General features: G+C 36.9%; 1 protein-coding gene across 2 annotated transcripts in view; it reads right to left on the bottom strand.

The window, feature by feature from the left end:
- Nucleotides 1–4,860: 4,860 nt before the first annotated feature.
- Nucleotides 4,861–22,491, bottom strand: part of LOC104907205 (exocyst complex component EXO84C) — a 34,129-nt gene continuing 16,498 nt past the window's right edge. For both annotated transcript variants that reach the window (XM_010696099.4, XM_048643002.1), the window contains 5 exons: nt 20,011–21,037; nt 17,644–18,168; nt 16,969–17,157; nt 5,749–5,885; nt 4,861–5,382 (listed from right to left, as the gene is read on the bottom strand). In XM_010696099.4, the coding sequence (XP_010694401.1) occupies nt 5,121–5,382; nt 5,749–5,885; nt 16,969–17,157; nt 17,644–18,168; nt 20,011–21,037 (2,140 nt within the window). In that variant the 3' untranslated portion in view covers nt 4,861–5,120. The remainder of the gene's footprint in view (nt 5,383–5,748; nt 5,886–16,968; nt 17,158–17,643; nt 18,169–20,010; nt 21,038–22,491) is intronic.

Here is a 22,491-nt window from a genome sequence, read left to right on the forward strand (position 1 = left end):
ATATAGGATAATTAAAAGTTTGGATTATTTTGAGAAAGTACTCCCAATAGTTTGAATTATTCTAGATTAACTCATAGTTGAGATTATTTTGAGTGGATCAGTGATAGTTTGGATTATTCTTGTAAATTTTTCCTATTGATTATTTTAGGCGAAGAATTCTCAGTAGGTGACTTTTAAGGAATTAAAGGTGGCCTATCACTAGTTTACACAAGGTACGTACATACCTATGTGCTATGTGATATGGTATAATGATTTAAGAAGGAAAAGTTACAGTATCATGTATAGAAACTTTATAAGTTCATATGTGATTTCTAGTATGATTGGATTTTACATGTTTTATGCATGTGTGCAAGCATGTTAATTATGAGATTGAGTATGAGTTAAAGATTGTCATGTTTGTGTGGGATTATTGATGCAAGCATGTGGATGGGAGCTTTATTTATTAATTCATATGGGGGAATTAATATATTATTGAGATTGAATCATGTTTATTCATGTGTTCCCTTATATTATTATTTTCACTACTTTATGAGGACTCCGGCCTTATCTGGTAAGTTGACAAGTTATGCCTTTGAAAGGTAAGATTGATTGTTGGCTAGGTTCAACAAAATAAGAAAGATTGAGATTAAAGGAAGTAATCTTGGGTTGTAAGTTGTGATCACTTATTAAATCCTACGATAAAAGAAGTTTAGATGTGAATGTTTGATTTAATGTTTCTATGTTGCTTGTATGTGTGTCATAACAAGTAATAATTTGTAAATAAAGAAAAGTGTAATGAGGATAGTTATACTTTAGACTGGTACACGTCTAGAGTTGGACATTTAGGAGTAGGGGTACATGGTGAGCGTGTCATGGCTTTTTCAGGGAGATGGGTTGATCACCATCCCTATTATTTTTCAAGGTTCCTCGATATCGCAAGTCATTCTGAAATACGTGGTAGCTCCCATATTTCGTCTTCCTAGGTGAAGGCATTAGTAGATAAGACAACTCAAGTCCAATAACTATTCCATTAAAGTAATAAAAAGATGTTTAAAGTTTAGTTCAATAAAAGTAATCTGCAGAATGTTATATGGTTATATTACTATTTATCCCTGCATGTTATTTATTAGTATCATGTTAGGAATGTTTATGTATTACTATGTAGTACTCAGCTTTGTGATTACGTGCTTTGTTTGTGATTGTTGATCATGGCTTTATCTTATGATCCTGTGATGACCCAATTTTGGTGAGCAGGTTCTTTAGAGCATTGACATTTACAGGTTCGGAGATGTTACATCATTGGGAATCTGAGAATGGGAAGCTTGTGTAATCTAGTATATTTTATTTTCTGCATTAGTAGAAACGTACTTTAATAAGTTTGTTTGAGTAGACATACGTAGAGTGTTTTATTTTAAAGTATTTATTTATTTATTTATGATAATAAAGTATGAAGTTTAGTTAGATGATTTCCGCCGCAAAATTATGAATAAGCCGATACGTTATCACACGGGCGATAATGCTTTAGTAATTCTCTAAGTTTTATATTAAAAGATATTTCTGAAAAGAGAGAATTATCGGGGTGTCACATTGACGCCTCGTTCTTTTATTGTGTTTTGGCTGGGTCCATATGCAGTTTGGAATGAAGTTTAATTTGCTTTTGTTGCCTCTTGATATTAGCATATAATGATTTAGGCCTGTTAAGCTATTTACTTAGGCGTAATTTAGGAGTGTATACCTGCCGTTTGCTGCCTTATAACTCATTTAATGGTCATTAATGGATCGTTACAAAGGGGAGTGAATGGAAGGGTGATTAGTGTTTTGTAACTGTTTCTTTATGAACTGTTTCATGATGTTTTTGCTAGTCAATTTTTCATTGTTTTTTAGTAGCTGTATTTTCCACATATACTTGAGCTAATGCGAAAGAATAACTTGAATTTGTTGAGTGATAAAAAAAACCTTGTGCTTTCTATGCTTATGGTTAGTGTATCGTAATTTTAAGTACATCCCCTTATAGCTCTAAGTGAGTTCTTGAGTTATAAGATTAGGGTGAGATTTGAGTGTGTCAAACTCTGGCCTAAGACCCAAAAACTTTGAGTTTGTCCTTGAGTTTTGGCTTATCTATCCATTGTTACGTGATTTAAGGGTTCTTGTAAGTAATCTTGTTCTCTCAAGTTTAAATCCATCATCCTACATTTTGGTGGGTGTATTTACACTTACATCAAGATTTCTATAGGTTAGTTTATTTTTTCTTTAGCCTATATTTAATCTTTTTTAGTAATTATTTTGAATTTTAGTTACTTTATGTCATATTGTGCTATAGAAGGTAAATCTTATTGACTTTTGTGATTATTACTAATCACATTAGTTAGCTAGATTTATTACAATTTCATGTCATGTTTTCATGGTAGTAGACATATTCTGGGTTAAACACCACATATTTTGAGTCATTTTACCTTAATTCAAGCATAAATATGTGATACTTTCTCATAGTATGATGTTTTATGATTTTTGGGACAATTTTTAGTTTCCTTAGCTGATTGATGAGTACAACAAACAGGTTTGCTCAGTAAATCCAATCTCAGGGTTACTGTACCTTATTTCATTACGTTTTTAAACACTTTTATCATAATATGTAGTTTTTTTTTAATATTTAGGCCAATTCTAATTCATTCAAGTGCTCTGATACCATTTTATAGGTTATTTCTACTATTGCTTTGTGAACATAACTTACTTTTAGCTAGTTTGAGTAATTTTTACATCATACTTTGGCAATTAATTCTATTTAGGTTGATTTCACACGAAGTCTTGGTCAAATAAGGTCATTTTAGGAGGAAATCACATGTTTTCGATCACTTAACCTCATTTCTAGCAAAAAAATGTAAATCAAAACCACACAAAGTAGTTTTACGTGTTTTAGATCAAAGTCTAGTTACCTTAGTTTTTCTATAATCATTCTACTTAAACATTGTCATTGTCGCCAAAATTCGATCCTTTCAAATCATTTTGGGTTACTTTTCCTCGTTTGATGGAAAAAATTTTGACTCCCGATCATAATAGATATATTCATGAATAGTATGATGAATTCATAGTTCATTGGATTGTTTTAACGATATTAAGCAAAAGTGTTGTAGCTCTATTTTGGTCTTGTCTATTTCTTTTGGTCCATTTTTATACGTGTTAAGTCACCTAGTCTAATTTTTAGTTACTTTGTGAAATATGACATTACTAGAGGTAGATCTTTAAATTTGGTGACTAATTCTAATCATAATACTTATTAAAATTTCACTCTAAATTATCTTAACAATAATAGACCTATTTTGAATTTAAGAAAAACACCACTTTGAGTCATTTTACCTCAATTGAAACAAAATCATGTGATATTTACTCATAATAAGATGTTTTATGACTTTTAGAACCAATTCAAGTCTTCTTAGTAGTAGTTTGGTGACTATAACAAACAATTTTGGTCTTTAGTGTTACTTTACATTATTTAGTGTACTTTTGTAAGAACATTAGTTATAATATGTACTTTTTTTGCATTAAAGATGATTGTAATTTATTTAATGTTATGACAGTATTTTATTCAAAATATTTTAGGTTATTTCTACTGTATTTGGGCCGCCTTACCTTACTTCTAGCAAGTTTGTGTGATTTTGCGTCATAATAGGTAATCTTTATGACTTTTGTAATTCTTATAGTTGCATTAGTTATAATTTCACATGCGTCTTAATGAAAGGACATTTTGGAACAAACCAGATCTGAAAATTCTGCTAAGCCCGAGTATTTTTCGAGCAAGGCCAAGATCAACTCTAGATCATCCTATCCCATTTCTGGTTATTTCCCACAATTTTAGATAGGTTTGTTCATGCAAGATTTTGCTACTCGTAGTTAGAAATTATAGTAGGTATTTTTCGTGAATTCTACATGAATTAATAGTTCTTATAGTTGATTTTGCATCATAATAGGTAATCTTTATGACTTTTGTAATTCTTATAGTTGCATTAGTTATAATTTCACATGCGTCTTAATGAAAGGACATTTTGGAACAAACCAGATCTGGAAATTCTGCCAAGCCCGAGTATTTTTCGAGCAAGGCCAAGATCAACTCTAGATCATCCTATCCCATTTCTGGTTATTTCCCACAATTTTAGATAGGTTTGTTCATGCAAGATTTTGCTACTCGTAGTTAGAAATTATAGTAGGTATTTTTCATGAATTCTACATGAATTAATAGTTCACTGAAATGTATTTACAACATCAACTTAAGTTTTCTGGCCTTGTCTTGGTCTTATTTGTTTCTTTCGACTTATTTCTACTGTTTTTGAGTCACCTAAACCAACTTTCAGTTACTTTATGTGATCTTAAGTTATACTCCCTCCGTCCCATACTATAATGCTCACTTCTCATTTTCCACGAAAATTAAGGAAAATGGAAAGAGTTTTAGAATTTCACAAAAATATATATTTAAGTAAATGTTTATTGGGTGTTTTTGTCTTGGAACTAGTTTTTTTCTTGTTTTTCCTTTAAAATAAAATGAAAGAGCAATAAATATACCTTGGAATGGTGTAAAACAATAAATAGGGGCACATATTTTAAAAGAAAGTAGGGGTATTTTGGAAAGTTTTATGTACAAATGAAGGATAATTTAGTCCAAAAAAATTGATAAAAAAAAATAGGCACAACATTTTGGGACAACCAAAGAGGAATGCAAGCACTATATTATGGGACGGAGGGAGTATTAGATCTTTTTGACTTTCTTGAATAATCCTAATCATATTAGTTAGTTATATTTATTATGATTTCACGCTAAATTTTCGTCATAAGGGAGGATTGCCAAGAGAATTGCACGCCAACCCAAAAAAAAAAAAAAACAAGAAAAGCTCTACAGAACACTACAAAAATCGATATCCAGAGTGTGTATACGTTGTGTGTGGGGTAAACAGCTGCTAAAACCTTGCGCCTCATTCAATAAGGAGCTTGAGTATTGATAGTGTACACTTGCCCAATAAATTATATACCTGGTTCATACTCTTGTGAGTCTTGTCCTCAAGGAAAGAGTACTGACTAACTACCTAACCCCATTGGTAGATGCACTATCTCACTGAAGCTCTATTTTTTAATACACAGGTTCACTCTTGTCCTCAAGAAAAGAGTACTGGCTCAATAACACGCGAAGGGCTAACATGTGAAGGACTGTCCAGATCTGTTTCTGCTGAGACAAAAGAATGAAAGGAATCTGCTGTTGAAGCGCACGAAATCGAGTCCTCAGAATCTGACACAATGTGTTGGTGTAACACGGCATGCTCTTCTGTTTCTGAAGCTTCTGACCCAGAAGCCACAAGCAAGAGTTTATTTATGGCTGCCTTGGCAGCTTCAGAGAACCACTCGTCCTCAGGAAGCGTGCTGTGAAACAGAAAATTATAAGAAAGCATACCTCTGATATCCATCATAAGAAAGCACATGAGTTATCCCATCGTTCTTAATTTTTTTTTTGTTTCATTTGTCTATGCAAAATATCCAAGAACGCACTTTGATTATTTTCTAATTTTTCATATGTAGTATAATTTTCAGAAAATTATATTGAGAACACTTTCAAGATCAATTAGTCGATAGTAAGATTTCTTCTTTCTCATAATAAAAACCATTGTACTATCTAAATTTCAAAGGTCTAAGTTCTCAAATGTCGACAACAGAAGTAGAATATGAAACAACAAAAGAAAAAAAGGGCATCTGATATCATTTAAAACCATCAGCAGAAAGTTTGCATACCTCTGAGGATCAATGCCTCTTGCAGCAAAGGTTTTGACAGCACGGGCAATAATTCCAGATGCTAGCTGGAGCACCTGTCTCGATGAATGTCCCGCAAATCGTGCAATTTCGACAGTGAAATGCATATCGAGGATCAACTGTCACGGTAGACAATGAAATACATACATCATTATTTAGAAAAAAAAAAAGACCAACAAGAAACATGTGGATGAAGAAAGGTCAAATATTTATGTCTTTCAAAGGGGAAGAAAAGGTTACACATCAATGTAAAATTATTTTGGATGAGTGTTTGAGTGAGACAAGTTTGCAAGACCATAATGATTAACAGTGAGCAAGTCTTATGTGATTAAAAGTGCAGTCAACCCTGGAGCCAAAAAGAAAAAGGTACCACAGTCTCTCACTAAGATTGCATTCGGCATCGTTGCCGTATCCTTTTTTCCGTACTTCGTGAAAAATAAAACAAAAAATTTTCGGTGGAACTGATTATAAAACAACTTCACAGCCCTTTTGCAAATTTAAAACAGAAAACCCACAACCACCAAAAGTGGTTTTAAGCATTTGGTTTAAATAAAACAGAAATCACTTCTCCTCTCTCCATCTTGATTATACAGCCTCAATTTGTTCTTTTCTTGCTTTGCTTATCTGTCTGCTCTGTCAAATCTCATCTCCCATTGATGTTGTCTTCTGCTGTTCATCACCATCAGCAAATACTGCTTCTTCTATGTGGATTTTGGGTTGAAACTTCTACATATACACTACTTGTATGTTTACTTCGGGTTGTAGCTTAATTGGCTTAATTTTGTTGAAGGTAGCAAATATTGTATACTAGTATGGGAGAAATCAAAGAATAGCTACAGAAAGGTATTTACTTTCATCGGGTCCTCCAATGACTTTACATAAGCGTTTTCTTTTTCTTTTGAGTAGTTTATAGATGTCAAAACTAGATAGATAATTGGGGAAGTTAAGGTAAGATGAAGGGGGCTCACTTGAGGGGATAATAAGGAGAATTCCAGATGGACTGATGGAGAGAGTTGGTACAAAATGGCTCGTAAGAGCACCACAAGCATCACTTTTAGCATATAAGTAGAGGAAAAAACTCTATATAAAATCATAACATCAAACTCCTTCAAGCTAAACCTTTGCTTGTCCCTAAGCAAAACACAACATGAATATGAATAAAATTGCTTCACCCCTCAAAATATGAAATTCAAACTCACATTTTCAACTCAAAACCCTTCAAGCAAGCAAAATTCAAGTTCACTGGCTCAAATCACTTTGACCACCAATCACTTAAGCAAATTATCAGATATAGTTGCTCTACATAACTCGCACATCTTGAAAAGGGACTCACCAAGGTGTCACTCCTCTTAATTTTTGTGGCGAGCATAAAGTGTGTCCCATCGCTCATCAACCCAACCATAAAATCCCTTCCCACTCACACTCTCATGTGTTTGGAAAAGGTATAATATCGCTCATCCCAATCAAGTCGACTAGAATAATAAACTTAAGCTTCAATTTTGGCACATTGACTCTGTATCATTCTAATAAACATTCAAGGATGGTCATGGACATAAATATATACATCCGAAGGCTAGAATGAATCCTTACAATGTAACCAATTCAAACATGCAGTTAAAGTAGGCGCTTTATCATCAAAATCTACTAAAGACCAAGGCAATTAGAGATCACATGATGTGAAATTGAAGGCTATACTTTGTTCTTGATTAGAAAGATTAGTTTTTTTATGTTTTCTTTAATGAATTTGATTAGAAAAACCTATGCCTCACGCACAAGAATTTCAATGATATGAAATTATCAACTCCTAACCAAGGGTGATAATAACTAGGTTTGCATTCACTGCTTAAACTTGGATTCACTCCTAAAACTTTAATTCCACAAGGAATAGTTTAAACTCAAAAACTTCTCTCCATTATTATTATGCTCGAAAACTCATATATATAGTACAAGTTTTCCTAAACCTAATTGAATTAGTAAAACAAATAAACTTATTTATCTTTATCTTAAGGATCAAGATAAATAATTATCCTATCTTTATCTATACTACTTCACACGCCTAATCAGAATATAATTAGGAAAACAAAAACTCCTACTTTGACTCAAATGATAAGGAATTAGACTCCTAAATATGATAGGATTCCTTTATCACTTAAACATTTAATTAAAATAAACTGAAAATAAAACCCTAATTTACATAGAATCCTAACAGAACTAGAATTCTATATAATTATTACTCTATTATATCATACTCCCCCTGTAGAAAAAAAACTTGTCTCAAGTTTTAATCTGGAAAGCATGGTACCAAGTCACATGAAGGCAATGTTGCACATATGCCACCTCCTAGCAACACCTTGAAAGTTTCATAGCCAACTTTCTCAACAATTTCAAATGGACCTTCATCCATAGGCTCGTCATTTTTGTGATTCATATGGAGTCTTTGAGCTGCAAGGGACAACCACACCTTATCTCCTAACTCCAACTTAGAGCCTTGACGTAATTGTATGTAAATTAGGGTTTTATTTTCAGTTTATTTTAATTAAATGTTTAAGTGATAAAGGAATCCTATTATATTTAGGAGTCTAATTCCTTATCATTTGAGTCAAAGTAGGAGTTTTTGTTTTCCTAATTATATTCTGATTAGGCGTGTGAAGTAGTATAGATAAAGATAGGATAATTATTTATCTTGATCCTTAAGATAAAGATAAATAAGTTTATTTGTTTTACTAATTCAATTAGGTTTAGGAAAACTTGTACTATATATATGATTTTCGAGCATAATAATAATGGAGAGAAGTTTTTGAGTTTAAACTATTCCTTGTGGAATTAAAGTTTTAGGAGTGAATCCAAGTTTAAGCAGTGAATGCAAACCTAGTTATTATCACCCTTGGTTAGGAGTTGATAATTTCATATCATTGAAATTCTTGTGCGTGAGGCATAGGTTTTTCTAATCAAATTCATTAAAGAAACATAAAAAAACTAATCTTTCTAATCAAGAACAAAGTATAGCCTTCAATTTCACATCAATTGGTGTGGCTGCTGGGATCTCAAAGGTGCTTCATTGGAATTGGAAGGTTATAGATTGCGCAAGATGACTGAACCTACGATCACTCTTGTCTGCTCCCTAGCTAAGCAGATTGCGGACCTTATGGAGATGAATGCCATGGTGCACGCAGATATGGCTGAGGTAAGGCGTGATGTGGTAGATTTAAGGAGTAATAGAAGGGATACCTCTCCACCTAGTATAGGAAATCGAAGGAGGAGGATGAGCTCAAACTTTCGGACTTGCCTTCCTTTGATGGTGATGAAGATGCCGAGGCTTATTTGGATTGGGAAAGGAGATTGGAACGTCTCTTCAACCACAAACAATTGGAGGAACACTCTCGTTTCTCATATGCCACGTTAAAGCTTACAAAGTATGCATCACTATGGTTTGATTCACTTCAAGCTAGGCGTGAATATGAAGGAAAGGAACCACTTGACTCATGGGCCGAATTGAAGAACAAGATGAAGAAAAGGTTTGTGCCACGAAACCACAAACAAGATTTGTTCTTAAGGCTAAATTCACTCATTCAAGAACCTAAGTATAACCTTCAATTTCACATCATCACATCACAACATCCCAATCACAAATGCCCAACCATCCAGTATAAAGAGTTAAATCATTTATCAAAGCAAAGTCTGGAGCACACGGAAGCAATTAAACTATTCATGTTCAACTCGTATTTTTGATATTTTTTTCAGCAATATTTCTTTTTTTTTGTTTTTAAAGCAATTAAACTAACTTAACTAGCCCAAAGAAAACAGTAAAACTAGTATATCTAAAAAATAGTAACTGTGAGAGTAGTACTTCAAAAATTCCTCCCCCCAAGCTGAACTTGGCAATGACCACATTGCAACAATGGGAAATAGTGACATGGATATCAGTCATCCATGAGAGTATCCTCACCATCGTCATCCTCACCTCCGTCATCCTCACCGCCGCCGCCTTGACAACAGGATCCCGGCTGGCTGTAACTCGGGTTCCAAGTGTACCAAGATGGGTTGTGAGTCGGTGTCAGTTTTTCGCCGCCTTGTAAACATATTGCTTGAATGCCCAAGAATTGAGAAACTGCTACTCACCCTTTAATGGTGGAAGAGAAAAGAGAGCTTTTACTCACTCACCCTCACTTTAATGGTGGAAAGGATGAAGAAGAAGATGGAGATGAGAGATAGAGTACAAGAAAGTGAAGAGGGTGGAGTAAGAAATGAGTAGGAAGTGATGAGGAAGGTAATTTGGTGAAAACTTGAGGATTTGAGTGGAGTTCTTTAATGGAGAAGGGTGAGTTTTTGCGGAAGAAGATGAGAGAATTTGGGGGTTAGGGTATGGAGGAGATAGAGTGTGTGAGAGAAAGTGGGTGAAAGAAAGGAGGAAAACCTCTTTAATTAGAGAGGCCGGCCCCGAGCCCGATCGGGCGCCCAAGCTCGACAGATACGGGCGACTTTTTTCTCTCTTGGTCATGCGGTGTTTTATCGCCGCTTTATCAAGGACTTCTCTAAAATTGCTAAACCATTTAAAGTAACTCCTGAAGCATGCCCCGTTCCTGTTTACTGATGAGTGTCTTGTGTTTTACAACAGGATCAGGCAAGCTCTGATCGGGCTCGGGGTCGGCAGCTCTAATTAAAGAGGTTTTCCTCCTTTCTTTCACCCACTTTCTCACACACTCTCTCTCCTCCAAACCCTAACCCCAAATTCTCTCATCTTCTTCCCCAAAAACTCACCCTCCACAATTGAAGAACTCCACTCAAATCCTCAAATTTTCACCAAATTACCTTCCACATCACTTCGTACTCATTTCTTAATCCACCCTCTTCATTTTCTTCTACTCTATCTCTCATCTCCATCTTCTTCTTCATCCTTTCCACCATTAAAGTGAGGGTGAGTGAGTAAAAGCTCTCTTTTCTGTTCCACAATTAAAGAGTGAGTAGCAGTTTCTCAATTCTTGGGCATTCAAGCAATATGTTTACAAGGCGGCGAAAAACTGACACCAACTCACAACCACCACCACCACCACTGGTCATCCCCAGAACGACACCTTCCCGGACGTTGTTTTCTCCACCAAAGAACAGCGGGAACGATTTCAGCACCTAAAGGGGAGCGAGGTGAGTCCTACTTTTCTTGACGTTGAGCTCTTAAATAACTTAGGCATTTCCTCTGAATTGAGGGACTTTATAAAAATAATTGGGATGGAATCCTTTTTTCCTTTACATGTTAAAACGTAACCTGTGCTTCTCTACGAGTTTTATAGCAGTCTAATGGTCACCCACCCTCGAAACGAACCAATATCACATGTGATATATAGGCTACTTAATCAGAATTTCACACTAACCCTCCTGGAGTTTGCTAGAATACTCCGTGTCCTAAATCGGGACGAGATTGAGCATCCCCCCCCCCCCCGATTACCATCACCACGATGTCTACTATGCCATTACGGGTGACGACAATGATTTCACCCTCAAAGATTGTCATGTTAAATATATGCACCAACCCATGTTTGCAATTTGGGTTCGATTTATGTCAAAAACATTGTTTGGGCGAGTAGAAGGTCAACTAATTCGGGGGGATGGACTTTATATGATAGGCAGTTACATATATCGAGGCACCCCACGTCGCTTTCACTATAACATACCCGATCATGTTGCTCTCCAAATCGAGCGTACCGCCACCACCTACCCTAAGCGGCGCGCCGATGGCACATTGACCTCTCGTCCCATAGTGAACTAGGGGTTAGTTACTCTTTTTGCCCGGGTAATTCCCGGTTTCGATGAGACTCGTTACCAGCCGGCCGTAGGACCTACATTAATTGACTATCACTACCTAGCTCGCCTCCACTGGTTAGATCAGGGTGGGGATGCTACCAGTGGCGCATTAACGGGATCCTCTCTATCGAACTGCCAAATCTTTTAGCGAAAATCAAACCTCGCCAACCTCATTACCACCTTCCTATTGCCGATTCTAACTTTCCTACCCCTATCCCCCAATACCCGAGCGTACCTACCACCGTCGCCCAGCCCATATTGAGGATATCCCCTCTACTTCTGATGCACCCCCTCCCCCATATTATGGTGTTCCTCCCTCTTTTGATTTTCAAGAGATGATGAGCATGCTCCAGCGGATGGAGACTAGCATTACGGCCAACACGGCAGCCATCAAGGGTCAGCCAGCCGGTTGATGCCAATGGTGCAGTTTTACAGAGCCTCCGTAGAACTGCGTCTCGATACATTGGCCAATGATCAACACCAGGCTCTGTATTCAATGTATGACGAGAACTGCCGCCTTCACCGGATTGCTGAGCATGATGCACACCCATCTTGGTACACTTGGAACCCGAGTTACAGCTAGCGGGGATCCTGTAGTCAAGGCGGCGGCGGTGAGTATGATGGAGGTGAGGATGACGATGGATGACCGATATCCATGTCCATATTTCCCCTTGTTGCAATGCGGTTATTGCCAAGTGGAGCTTGGGGGAGGAATTCTGTAAATACTACTCTCACTGTTTCTGTTTTTAGATAGATGAGTTTTACTGTTTTCTTTAGGCTAGTTAAGTTAGTTTAATTTCTTTAAAAATAAAAATAAAAAATTGAAATATTGCTGAAAAAATACCAAAAATACGAGTTGAACATAAATAGTTTAATTGCTTCCCTGTGCCCCGAACTTCACTTTGAAATATGATTTAACTCATTATACTGGATAGTTTGGCATTTGTGATTGAAATTTTGTGATGTGATCTCTGATTGCCTTGGTCTTGAACAGATTTTGATGATAAAGCGTCTGCTTGAACTGCATGCTTGAATTGTTTACATTGTAAGGATTCATTCTAGCTTTCGGATGTATATTTATGTCCGGGCCATCCTTGTGTGTTAGTTCCTCGTATCATTATTATCTTGACTTTGGTATTGTACTCGTTGATTTCTGATGACTTTGGACATGGTGTGATAGAGGCGTTCATTTGTTTGATTTTTTTTAGCCTCAGAGTTGTTAAGAGAATCACTTTTTCCTTCCTAACCCCGTTGAGCCTGATGACTTTTTGGATCTATATTAAGCCACATTACACGCCTTGAACCTTTTCAATGTTTATTGTCCCAAGCCTAACTTGGGGGAGGATTTGTTAGGTTAATATTATATTGTGTGGTTGATTTCATGAGTTGATGGGAAAATAGTGTTTTGTTGATACAATGTGAAGTGAAAGAAGAGAAAAAGAAAGAAAATTAACACATGAAAAGTCTCCATGATTTTCATTCATTAAGTTTCAAGAAATTACAATTCACGAAAAGGAAAAAAAATTAATAAATAAATAAATTTTTTTGAAATTTTTAATGAAGGAGACAATATTTGGTTGGTTCGAAAAATTTAAAGTTGGTCATTATTTCAATCATGTTGTTGAAGCCATGGGAGTTGTTTTGTCACATCTAATTCTACTAGTGTTATTTGCTCCTCTTTTCTGGGCTTTTCCACCACATTCCTCAAATAATTCCCGTATCTTTACCCGAGCTCCAACCCTGAGAAAGACCTTTTAAGCACGTGTTTGAATGTTTATTAGAATAATACAGAGTCAATGTGCCAAAGTTGAAGTTTAAGTTTGTTGCTCGAGTCGGATTAATTAGGATGAGCGATATTATACCTTTTCTAAACACATGAGAGTGTGAGTGGGAAGGGATATTGTGATTGGGTTGATAAGCGATGGGGCACACTTTATGCTCGCCACAAAAATTGAGAGGAGTGACACCTTGGTGAGCCCCTTTTCAAGATGTGCGAGTTATGTAGGGTATTAGTATGTTTAGAGTTTAGTTCAATAAAAGTTGTATATATGATTATTATTTATCCCCGCATGTTATTAATATCATGCTAGGAATGCTTATGTTTTGATATGTAGTACCCAGCCCTGCTGATTACGTGCTTTGTTTGTGTGTGTGATCATGACTTTGCCTTATTGATCCTGTGATGATCCCTTTTGGTGAGCAGACTCAGTATAGCATTGACATTACAGGTTCGCAGATGTGCATCATTGGGAATCTGGAATGGAGAGAATGTGTAACTAGTATATTTAATTTCCGCATTAATAAGAACATATTTTATTATGTTGTTTGAGTAGACTCATTTAGAATGTTTGGTTGTTTAATACTTATTTATTAATTTATAATAAAGTTTAAAGATTAGTTAATTGTTTTCCGCTGCAAAATTCTGAATAAGCCAATACGTTATCACACGGGCGATAATACTTGGGTAATTCTCTACTTGTATATTATAAAAATATTTCTAAAAAGAGAGAATTATCGGGGTGTTACAAGAGCTAGCCATGAAAGATGAGATGCAGTCCCTGAAAAAGAATCAGACATGGGAGTTAGCAACAAGTGGATCTTCAAATTGAAAAAAGAGCCCGATGAAAGTGTCAGGTATAAGGCGAGATTAGTAGTAAAGGGGTTCCTACAAAAGGAAGGTATAGATTATAATAAAATATTTGCTCATGTTGTGAAGTTGACTATTATTCGTATTTTGTTGGCTATTGTTGCTGCTGAAAATTTGTTCTTAAAACAGATGGATGTTAAGACTGCGTTTCTACATGGTGATCTGGATGAGGAGATCTACATGAAACAATCGGATAGTTTTAAAGTTTAGGGAAAGGAGAACTTAGTGTGCAAGCTCAAGAGAAGCTTATATGGATTGAAGCAGGCTCCTAGACAGTGGTACATAAAGTTTGACACGTTCATGTGTAGCAGTGGGTTCAAGAGAGCTGATAGTGATCATTGTTGTTATTTTCAGAAGTATGTAAAATGACTATGTTTACTTACTTGTGTATGTTGATGATATGCTGATTGTTGGTACAAGTATGGATGTGATAAATGGTGTGAAGGGAAAGCTGTCACAAGTATTTGAGATGAAGGATTTCGGCGAATCTACACAAATCTTGGCATGAAGATTTTTAGGGACAAGTCTACTAGTATGTTGAAGTTGTCTCAGGAGGGTTATATTCTTAAGATGCTGAAGAGGTTTAATGTAGGAGATGCTAAACCCAAAAATTCACCGCTTCCTAGTGATCTCAAATTGACAAGGGAGCATTCACCAACTACAGAAACAGAAAAAGAGCGGATGGCCATTGTTCCCTATGCTTCAACTGTTGGTAGTTTGATGTATGCCATGGTGTGCACACGGCCAGACATTGTTTTTACAGTGGGAGTTGTGAGTAGGTTTGTTTCTAATCCAGGTGAGAAACATTAGGATGTTGTAAAGTGGTTACCAAGGTATTTGAAGGGCACTTCTGGGGGTTTGTTTCTGGCAGAAGGGAGTAAAGCTTGAGGGTTATGTTGATGCTGAACTCAGTGGAGATATTGATACAAGCAAAAGCACGTCAGGATATGTCTATACTGTAGGGGGTACTGCAGTGAGTTGGATGTCCAAGTTACAGAAGTGTATCTCTTTGTCTACTAGAGTATGTGGCTATGTCGAAGGCAGGTAAGGAGATGGTATGGTTGATCGGTTTTCTTGAGGAGATGGGTATTAAACAAGAAAAGGTGATTCTTTATAGTGATAGTCAAAATACAGTGCATTTGGCTAAGAATCCCATGTATCATTGTAGGACTAAGCACATTCGTAGGCGCTTTCACTACATCAGAAGTTTAGTGGAGGAGAATGAGTTGAGTCTGGAGAAAGTGTTGGGTGCTAAGAATCCAGCAAATATGTTCACTAAGAGTGTGAGTTGTGATAAACTAAGGTTGTGCAAGACCTTAGTTGGTCTTCGTTGATTGTCAGCGAAGATGGTGGATTAGGAGTTGAGATGAATGAGAGGATGATGAATGTATGAAGTTTTTCTTCACTTACACCTATCTCCAAGTGGGAGATTGTTGGGTATATGGTTCATATGGAGCTCATTGAGGTGTATGGGTGTGTAGATGAGGTTGCGTAGAAGGGAAATCGTCCTCATAGGGTCTCGCCGATCGGGCCCGCAATGAAGACAAGAGTTGGGTGTTTTGTGCATCGCCCGATGGCTTCGGCCCCATGAGGTTCGATCCCTAGACCTGAGGGATACGAGGTGAGATGTATAGGAGAATTAACCAATACAGAGTATGTCAATAGTCTAAACTCTAAAGTCGAGTAACATGCATCAGTAGTCAAATATAGTTTTCAATATTTAAAAAAAAAAAAAAAAAAAAAACTAAAAAATCAAAATATGTTGATTTTAGAAAACCTGTAATGAAAACCGAAAGTAATACTCGAGCCCTAAGCTTTTATGGATTATGATACAATGCTATATAAGATTTTGCCAATCAAAGGATGCCTTCATTTCTTTGGGAAAATGAAGAGTGCAACCAAATACAGTAATACAGTTCAGTAGCTAAAACAAAAACAGAAGAAACCAACCCCTGTAACAATTATGACCTTATTAGGGTCTAATTTCTCTTTTGAGACATACCATTCAGCAATTCAGTTGGCAATCTCTTGGTTTTGCCATTCACTTCCATGTCCGCTTCATACATACTCAAGTCATGACATATCAGAATGACAGTAAACTTCCATAGATACCTAAGTTAACCGTTCCTAGACGAAGCAGGCATACTAGGGGAAGAAGTACGAGGCAGAAGCATAGTCATATCTGACAATTCCAACCTACGGGAGGTGCTACAACTTACATTTGAAGAAAGTTACTTTCTGATATTTGATCTGTTAAAAAACCATTTTGAGTTACTTGATAAATTGTTCACTTGGTGGGGAGGGAATCAATTGTCAAGAATGACCCCCCACAACTTGTGCTGTGAGGATGAATGCTCCCCCTCCAGATATTGGCTCCGAGGACTGACCCTCACCTTTAAGGTTCACCTCCCCTCTACGCATTGGAGTGACTTTATTAAATTGCCACTATTATAAAGAACTCTTTCAATGATTGGAGTTTCAGAATGGAACTAATACAACCTACTCAATCTGCACAATGGCAATGAAAGCGAGGGTGAACCAAGAGGGAAGAGATAGTTTCAAGGGGGGAATGGCTCCTGCTTCTGGTCATCTTCATGCTACCCAATTCAATAGTTTTTATAAGGAGGGCAGCTCGGGAAAAAGAGGGGATCCTTTATTGGCATCCTTATAGGTCAAAAAGAGGTCAATACTCCGCTCTATTTTTCCCTTTCTTGCAGCATTTAGCACAAACGATGCAAAAATAAGATGAAAACAAGTACCTGCCGCAAACCAAATGGCTTTAATGGCACTGACCCATCCTCAAACACACTCCAAAATTCCTGTTCAGCAGACAACCACATGACTATTGTTTCAGTCAGTCTCGCCAGCAGAGCTTTCTGAAGCTTTTCCTTTCCGAGCAATACATCCCCAGCAACTGTTGCTAATTGCTGTAGCCTTGCAAATAAAGCCTGCACCGATTTGAATTCAGCAACTCAAAAAGGAGGTTTCAAGAGTGCTTTTGTGCAGCAAATGAAAGTGCATAGAATGAAGATACATGAGCAGAAAGCAACACTAAAAGTAGCAGACACGGAAAGGAGGAGAAGACAGCTGCTGTCTCCCTCCATCACATTACTGCCAATTTATTGCTTTTCTAGATGCCCTAAAACTGCTGTCGAAATTCTAATAATTATAAAAAGAAATCATTTAATATGCCACTAAAGTAAACTGTGTCAGATTTATTTGAAGTAATGCGAAACATCCAATCTATTAGTATATCATGCTTCCTTATTTTCTTTAAATCAGTAAGTGCAAAGTAAAATAAAACAGAGGGTGTAATATAAAAATGAGTAACCGGTACAATATAGTTACTTCAAAGAAGCATCTCTTAATATGGATCAGACCACCTCGAAGAGAAGATTCATCAATCTATCAGAATTCAGAGCAAGAGATATAACCTGGAATGGAAGTGAAGGAAGCGGATCTGAGCTCCAAAGGAAGTCCTCCCCTTCTCCATCAACATAGATTCTGGCCTCAAGTCGTGCTTTACCTTCTCTTGAATATATGAAGGTCAAAACATATTGCCGACAGAAATGATCCCTTAGCTTGTCTAGAGAATGCTGAAGCTGACGTCTCCAGTCCTTGAACTCGATAGCATGACCTCCTATGGGCGAGATGCTTTCATGGGACCCAATCGTTGGATCATGAGTCTCCATTTTAACATTCCAAATTGTTGACACTGCCATAGGTAGTAAATCATCCACAACACTGTTAGCAACACCCAGAACTGCAATTTGTTGTGAATCTGTCTCAGCTTTAAAGGGCAGAGCCTCCTTTAGCTCTGTAATGCCATCATCCTCTGAAGGACTAGGTAAAGCTTTTGTTAGAAGGTCTACATAGCAATCAAATAGCTGAACAACTCTACCCAAAAGATTTGCTCCAAACTGTAAAATGGCCAAGGGTGTCAGCTGTTCAACTATATCCTGCAGTTTCAGAAATAGGACCCAATTAATTTAAATTACAATATACAATCTGCAGAGACTCGAGAAATTTTCAGAACTTCCATTCTCCACCATATTGTGGAACTTTAAGAGAGGTTTCCAAATCAGAGAATAAATTTCTAGTCATGAACATAATTTTGAAATTTCTTCAAAATCTTAGTTTCGACTATTGTTATTTTGCAACTAGTTTTCTATTATCCCAACAATCAAACTGATGAATTTGAGAAGCTACTTTCATAGAATTAGCAGTCATACATTGAAGTATTCTGGTTCAAAATCCAATGCGATATCACAATACTCCTTTCACCACTATTTCCTTCCCTTTTTTTACCTCATAATCCAAAGCGTGATTTAGAATATCTAACTAGGCAAATTAGTGACCTTACATAAATAAACCTGAGCGGGAACAACTAAAGTTCCTCAGCCACCTTCTCTTTTTAGGAATAACTAACGACATTTGAAGGGATAATTTTACACTCGCTACAATTTTCAAGCTAAAATCTACACCATTCATTTAATTAAATTTTACAATTAAACTAAAATTCAAACTAACACTTATACATTCATAAATTCACAATCAAAAGTTAACCTGATTTTGACAAATATTTTTGAATGTTCTAAAGTTTAACGAAATCAATGGACAAGATGAGTCACTAAAAATAGTGGGATGAGATTAAGTAATTGCAGTGGCTACAATTTTATTGTTGCCACTCAAAAAGCTTCCATTTTTAAGACGTCAAAGTAATGACACTATTGCGAATTGAAATGCACAATCATCCAAAATCTCCACAGAATTTTGCAACAAGTTGAAAGCACAAGAGATATGGACATTTAATCTTGGGGCTGATCTATTTTCACAGGGAACAGAAAAGGAAAGCCAGATGACAAACAAGAAAAGAAAGGAAACTACAACTTAAAGTTACTAAACTTACCTTACAGACAAAAATTCTGAGCTGATACAATATATGACCAGCCTCAGAGGGTTTTGTACAGAACAACCTCCTAAGTTGCCTTTCTGCACGAATTCCTAGTATTCACTAAGGGGGAGTTTAGTTAGAAGAGGGTAAGGAAAGGAATCAGAAAAGGGAAAGATAAGGAAAGAAACAAAAAACCCCCATTTATGAAACATGTTTGGTTAGACAAGGGAAAGGATTATAAAATTCTTCTCTCTTGCTTCCTTCTTCCCACTTTTTCCCTGTCTCTCCACCAATGGATGGTGCCAGCGGTTGTGGTGGTGTGTTGGTGCGCTCGTGGTAGTACATTGTGGTGGTGCGCTGGTGGTGGTACACTGTTGTGGTGCTCTGGTGGTGGTGTTTTGGTGCATGGGTGGTGCAGCTGGGCTGTGTGCGCTGATGCGTGGTGGTGCAATGGGTTGTGGTGCGCTGGTGGTGGTGTGTGGGTGGTGCGAGTGCACTGGTTCACTAGTAGGATGGTGTTCAGATGGTAGTGGGATGATGGGGTGGGGGATAGTGGGATTGTGGTGGTTAAGGTTGGTCAATGGTAGTTATAGTGTAGAGGAAAATGGGGGAATCCAAAACCTTAGGGGGGGTGGGAGAATCAATGTAGAGGGATATGGGGTAAACCCAAAATGAAAAATGGGTAAAAGGAAATGAAAAAAACATCAAACAAACACCAAGTAAAGGAAACATGAATCTGGAAACCCTTTCTTAAAACCTCCCTTCCCAACGGCCCCCTAAATCTTACAGTTAATTATTATTAGCGAAAAACAACTTCTAAGAACAGTGTCATCGACATATTTTAAGATTCAAGAAAAGCACCAATGTCTGTTATGCTCTCAAACAAGGTATAAGAAAAGCTACTTACTTTGATAATGGATATAAACTTCAGTCCACTACTAATGAGTACATCATCTGACGAGGAAGCAAATACTGACAAAGGAGAAAAAAAACGAGGAGACAACAGAAGACATCCATCATTTTCAGTGATGTCCAAAAATACTCGTTTAGCTCTTCTAAAATTCATCTCTAACACTTCTTCCATATATGGCTTCAAAAGTACCATAAGCAACTTGGAGAGCTTTATACCCTGTACTTCCAGGATTGTACAATTCCTTAAGCTAGCCTCAACACACACACTAGCTGCACGCAGTGCAGTGGTTGTCTCGGATAGAGGACCATGCTCCTTGACCAACCGCACAAAAGATTCAATTTCCTCCTCTGCCCATTGGACCACTTTGTTTGTGTAAACAGGATCATCACCAAAAGTAGAATGAGATTCTTTTGCAGCCAAAGAGATGAACGAAAATATAATTTTGGAAAAAGTAGCGGGATATGTTTCCAAGTAAAGGGAACATAATGGAACAGAAGCCTCGACTCTTTTTTGGAGGCGTGAAGCATATTTTTTGAGCAGTATCTGATGAGCCATTGATCCTTTTCCAAGTTTCTGCAAACCAGATAGAGCTTGCTTCAGCTCAACATCACCAACTGAAGGCTGAGCACTAAATTTAACAAGCTGATCCTCAAGACTAGCCTTCCTTTTCAGGAACTCAGATTTATAGGGCACGTTCATATCTCCGGCACTTCTTAGTTCCGGTGAGCTTTTCTCCTCCATATTTAAGGCTTCTAGTGCATCTAGCACTTTGTGCTCAGCCAAGAGGATATCAATATCTTCCAAGAAGATTTTCTTCACATCAAAGTCGTCTTTAGAAGACAGGTCATTAAACTCAGAAATTTGCGATTCAGGTACATCTTCCTGGTTGCCTGCTTTGATCCACTCGTCTATTTCACAAAAGACTCCACTCTCCAGATCCTGTATAAGAATTCCATGGGCTGAAATGTGCTTTCTCAACTCACTCAATTCATGCTCCATTTCTACTACTTCTTCAGATAACCTGTTACGATATCATACAATAACAAGTTTGACCCACGATACTTATTATATCCAATATAATAAAATGTAAAACACATCACATAAAGGTATGATATAGAACAAATCTGCTTAAAACCTATGTAGCACAGAATAAACAAAAGCACGAATGAGGTATAAGCACCAGAGTAAGCAAAACACACACGCACACAAGATGTTGGATGGTTAACATATTCTCTTTACTTCTTTGTCTCACTTATAATCACATATATAGATTGAAGATCGGTCATACAATGAAGAGCGATCTAAACGACTATGCTTGAAATAAGAAATTTTTCATTGTAGATGTGTAATTTGAGTAAACTGTTACAAAAATAACATAAATCCAAGTTATTTTTCTCTTGATTGTGACCTAGTCAGGGATTTTCAACCAAAACTGGTAAATATGTACACGTTCGATCTCAAAGGACTAGGAATCCTAGAGCCCATTTAGGTGTAAGATGAAGACATGAACCCTAACCTCTTAAGGCAAAACTTAAACTATAAAGCACCCTACGTCCCATGAGAGCAAACCATCAACATTATATTACCCCAATTCCGCAGAATTGCTCCCGTCTAGGAGGTGGGGGTGGGGGTGGGGGTGGGGGGGTGTCAGATGTACGCAGCCCTACCCTTGTAAAAAAAAAGGGAGAGAAAAAAAAAAGAGTAGATCACTATCTCTGACTTCTCGTATGAAATGGTAACTGTGGTTCAGATATGCGGATGCCGTTTCAGACAGGATCAGGCCTCAAGGTAACAGAGATGATAAAGTTATCATGAACTCTGTTGCAGTTTTCAGGCATGAAATTGGTTTTGAGGTTTTTTTCAAGTATAACATGTAATTGTAATTTGTGCCTACAAAAATATGAATCAAGAACCTATAATAGCGTAATCATGACAAATATTGTATATTTCCAAATAAATTAAAGGCTAAGTCTACCGACACATACCACCAAATATCATCCAAGACCACCTATTAAGTTCACCTATACAAGGAGGCACATGGAGAGGGGCAAACCTGTCAATAGCCTCAACTAATAGATGACTCACGATCTAGTGAAGATGCACCTTACATGTCAGCAAGAATTCTCTTATAAATATTTTGGGGAAATTTCTATTTGTGGAGAATATGTTGTGAAGGGAGGGAATCTAGTGAAAATGTCAGAGTAGAGGGGGACATGTATCCATCACCCCGGTAGCTTATAAATAAAGCAGAGATATGTAAGAAGAGGTATACAAAAAATAGAGTGAGAAAAGTTACTTAGGAGAGCTCCACATCCTCTAGAATGAGTGTAAATTGTATTTGATATTTCTTACTTGGATAATTGATACAATACTATCTAGCTAAAAAATTGTTTTGTTAAACTGAGTTCTTGGCAAACTTGGTATGAGAGCAAGTTCTTTTCATTACAGGGTGATGATGACCAGAACGCATTCTGA

The sequence above is a fragment of the Beta vulgaris genome, chromosome 4, assembly GCF_026745355.1.
Source record: "Beta vulgaris subsp. vulgaris cultivar EL10 chromosome 4, EL10.2, whole genome shotgun sequence".
Lineage (NCBI taxonomy): Eukaryota > Viridiplantae > Streptophyta > Magnoliopsida > Caryophyllales > Amaranthaceae > Beta > Beta vulgaris.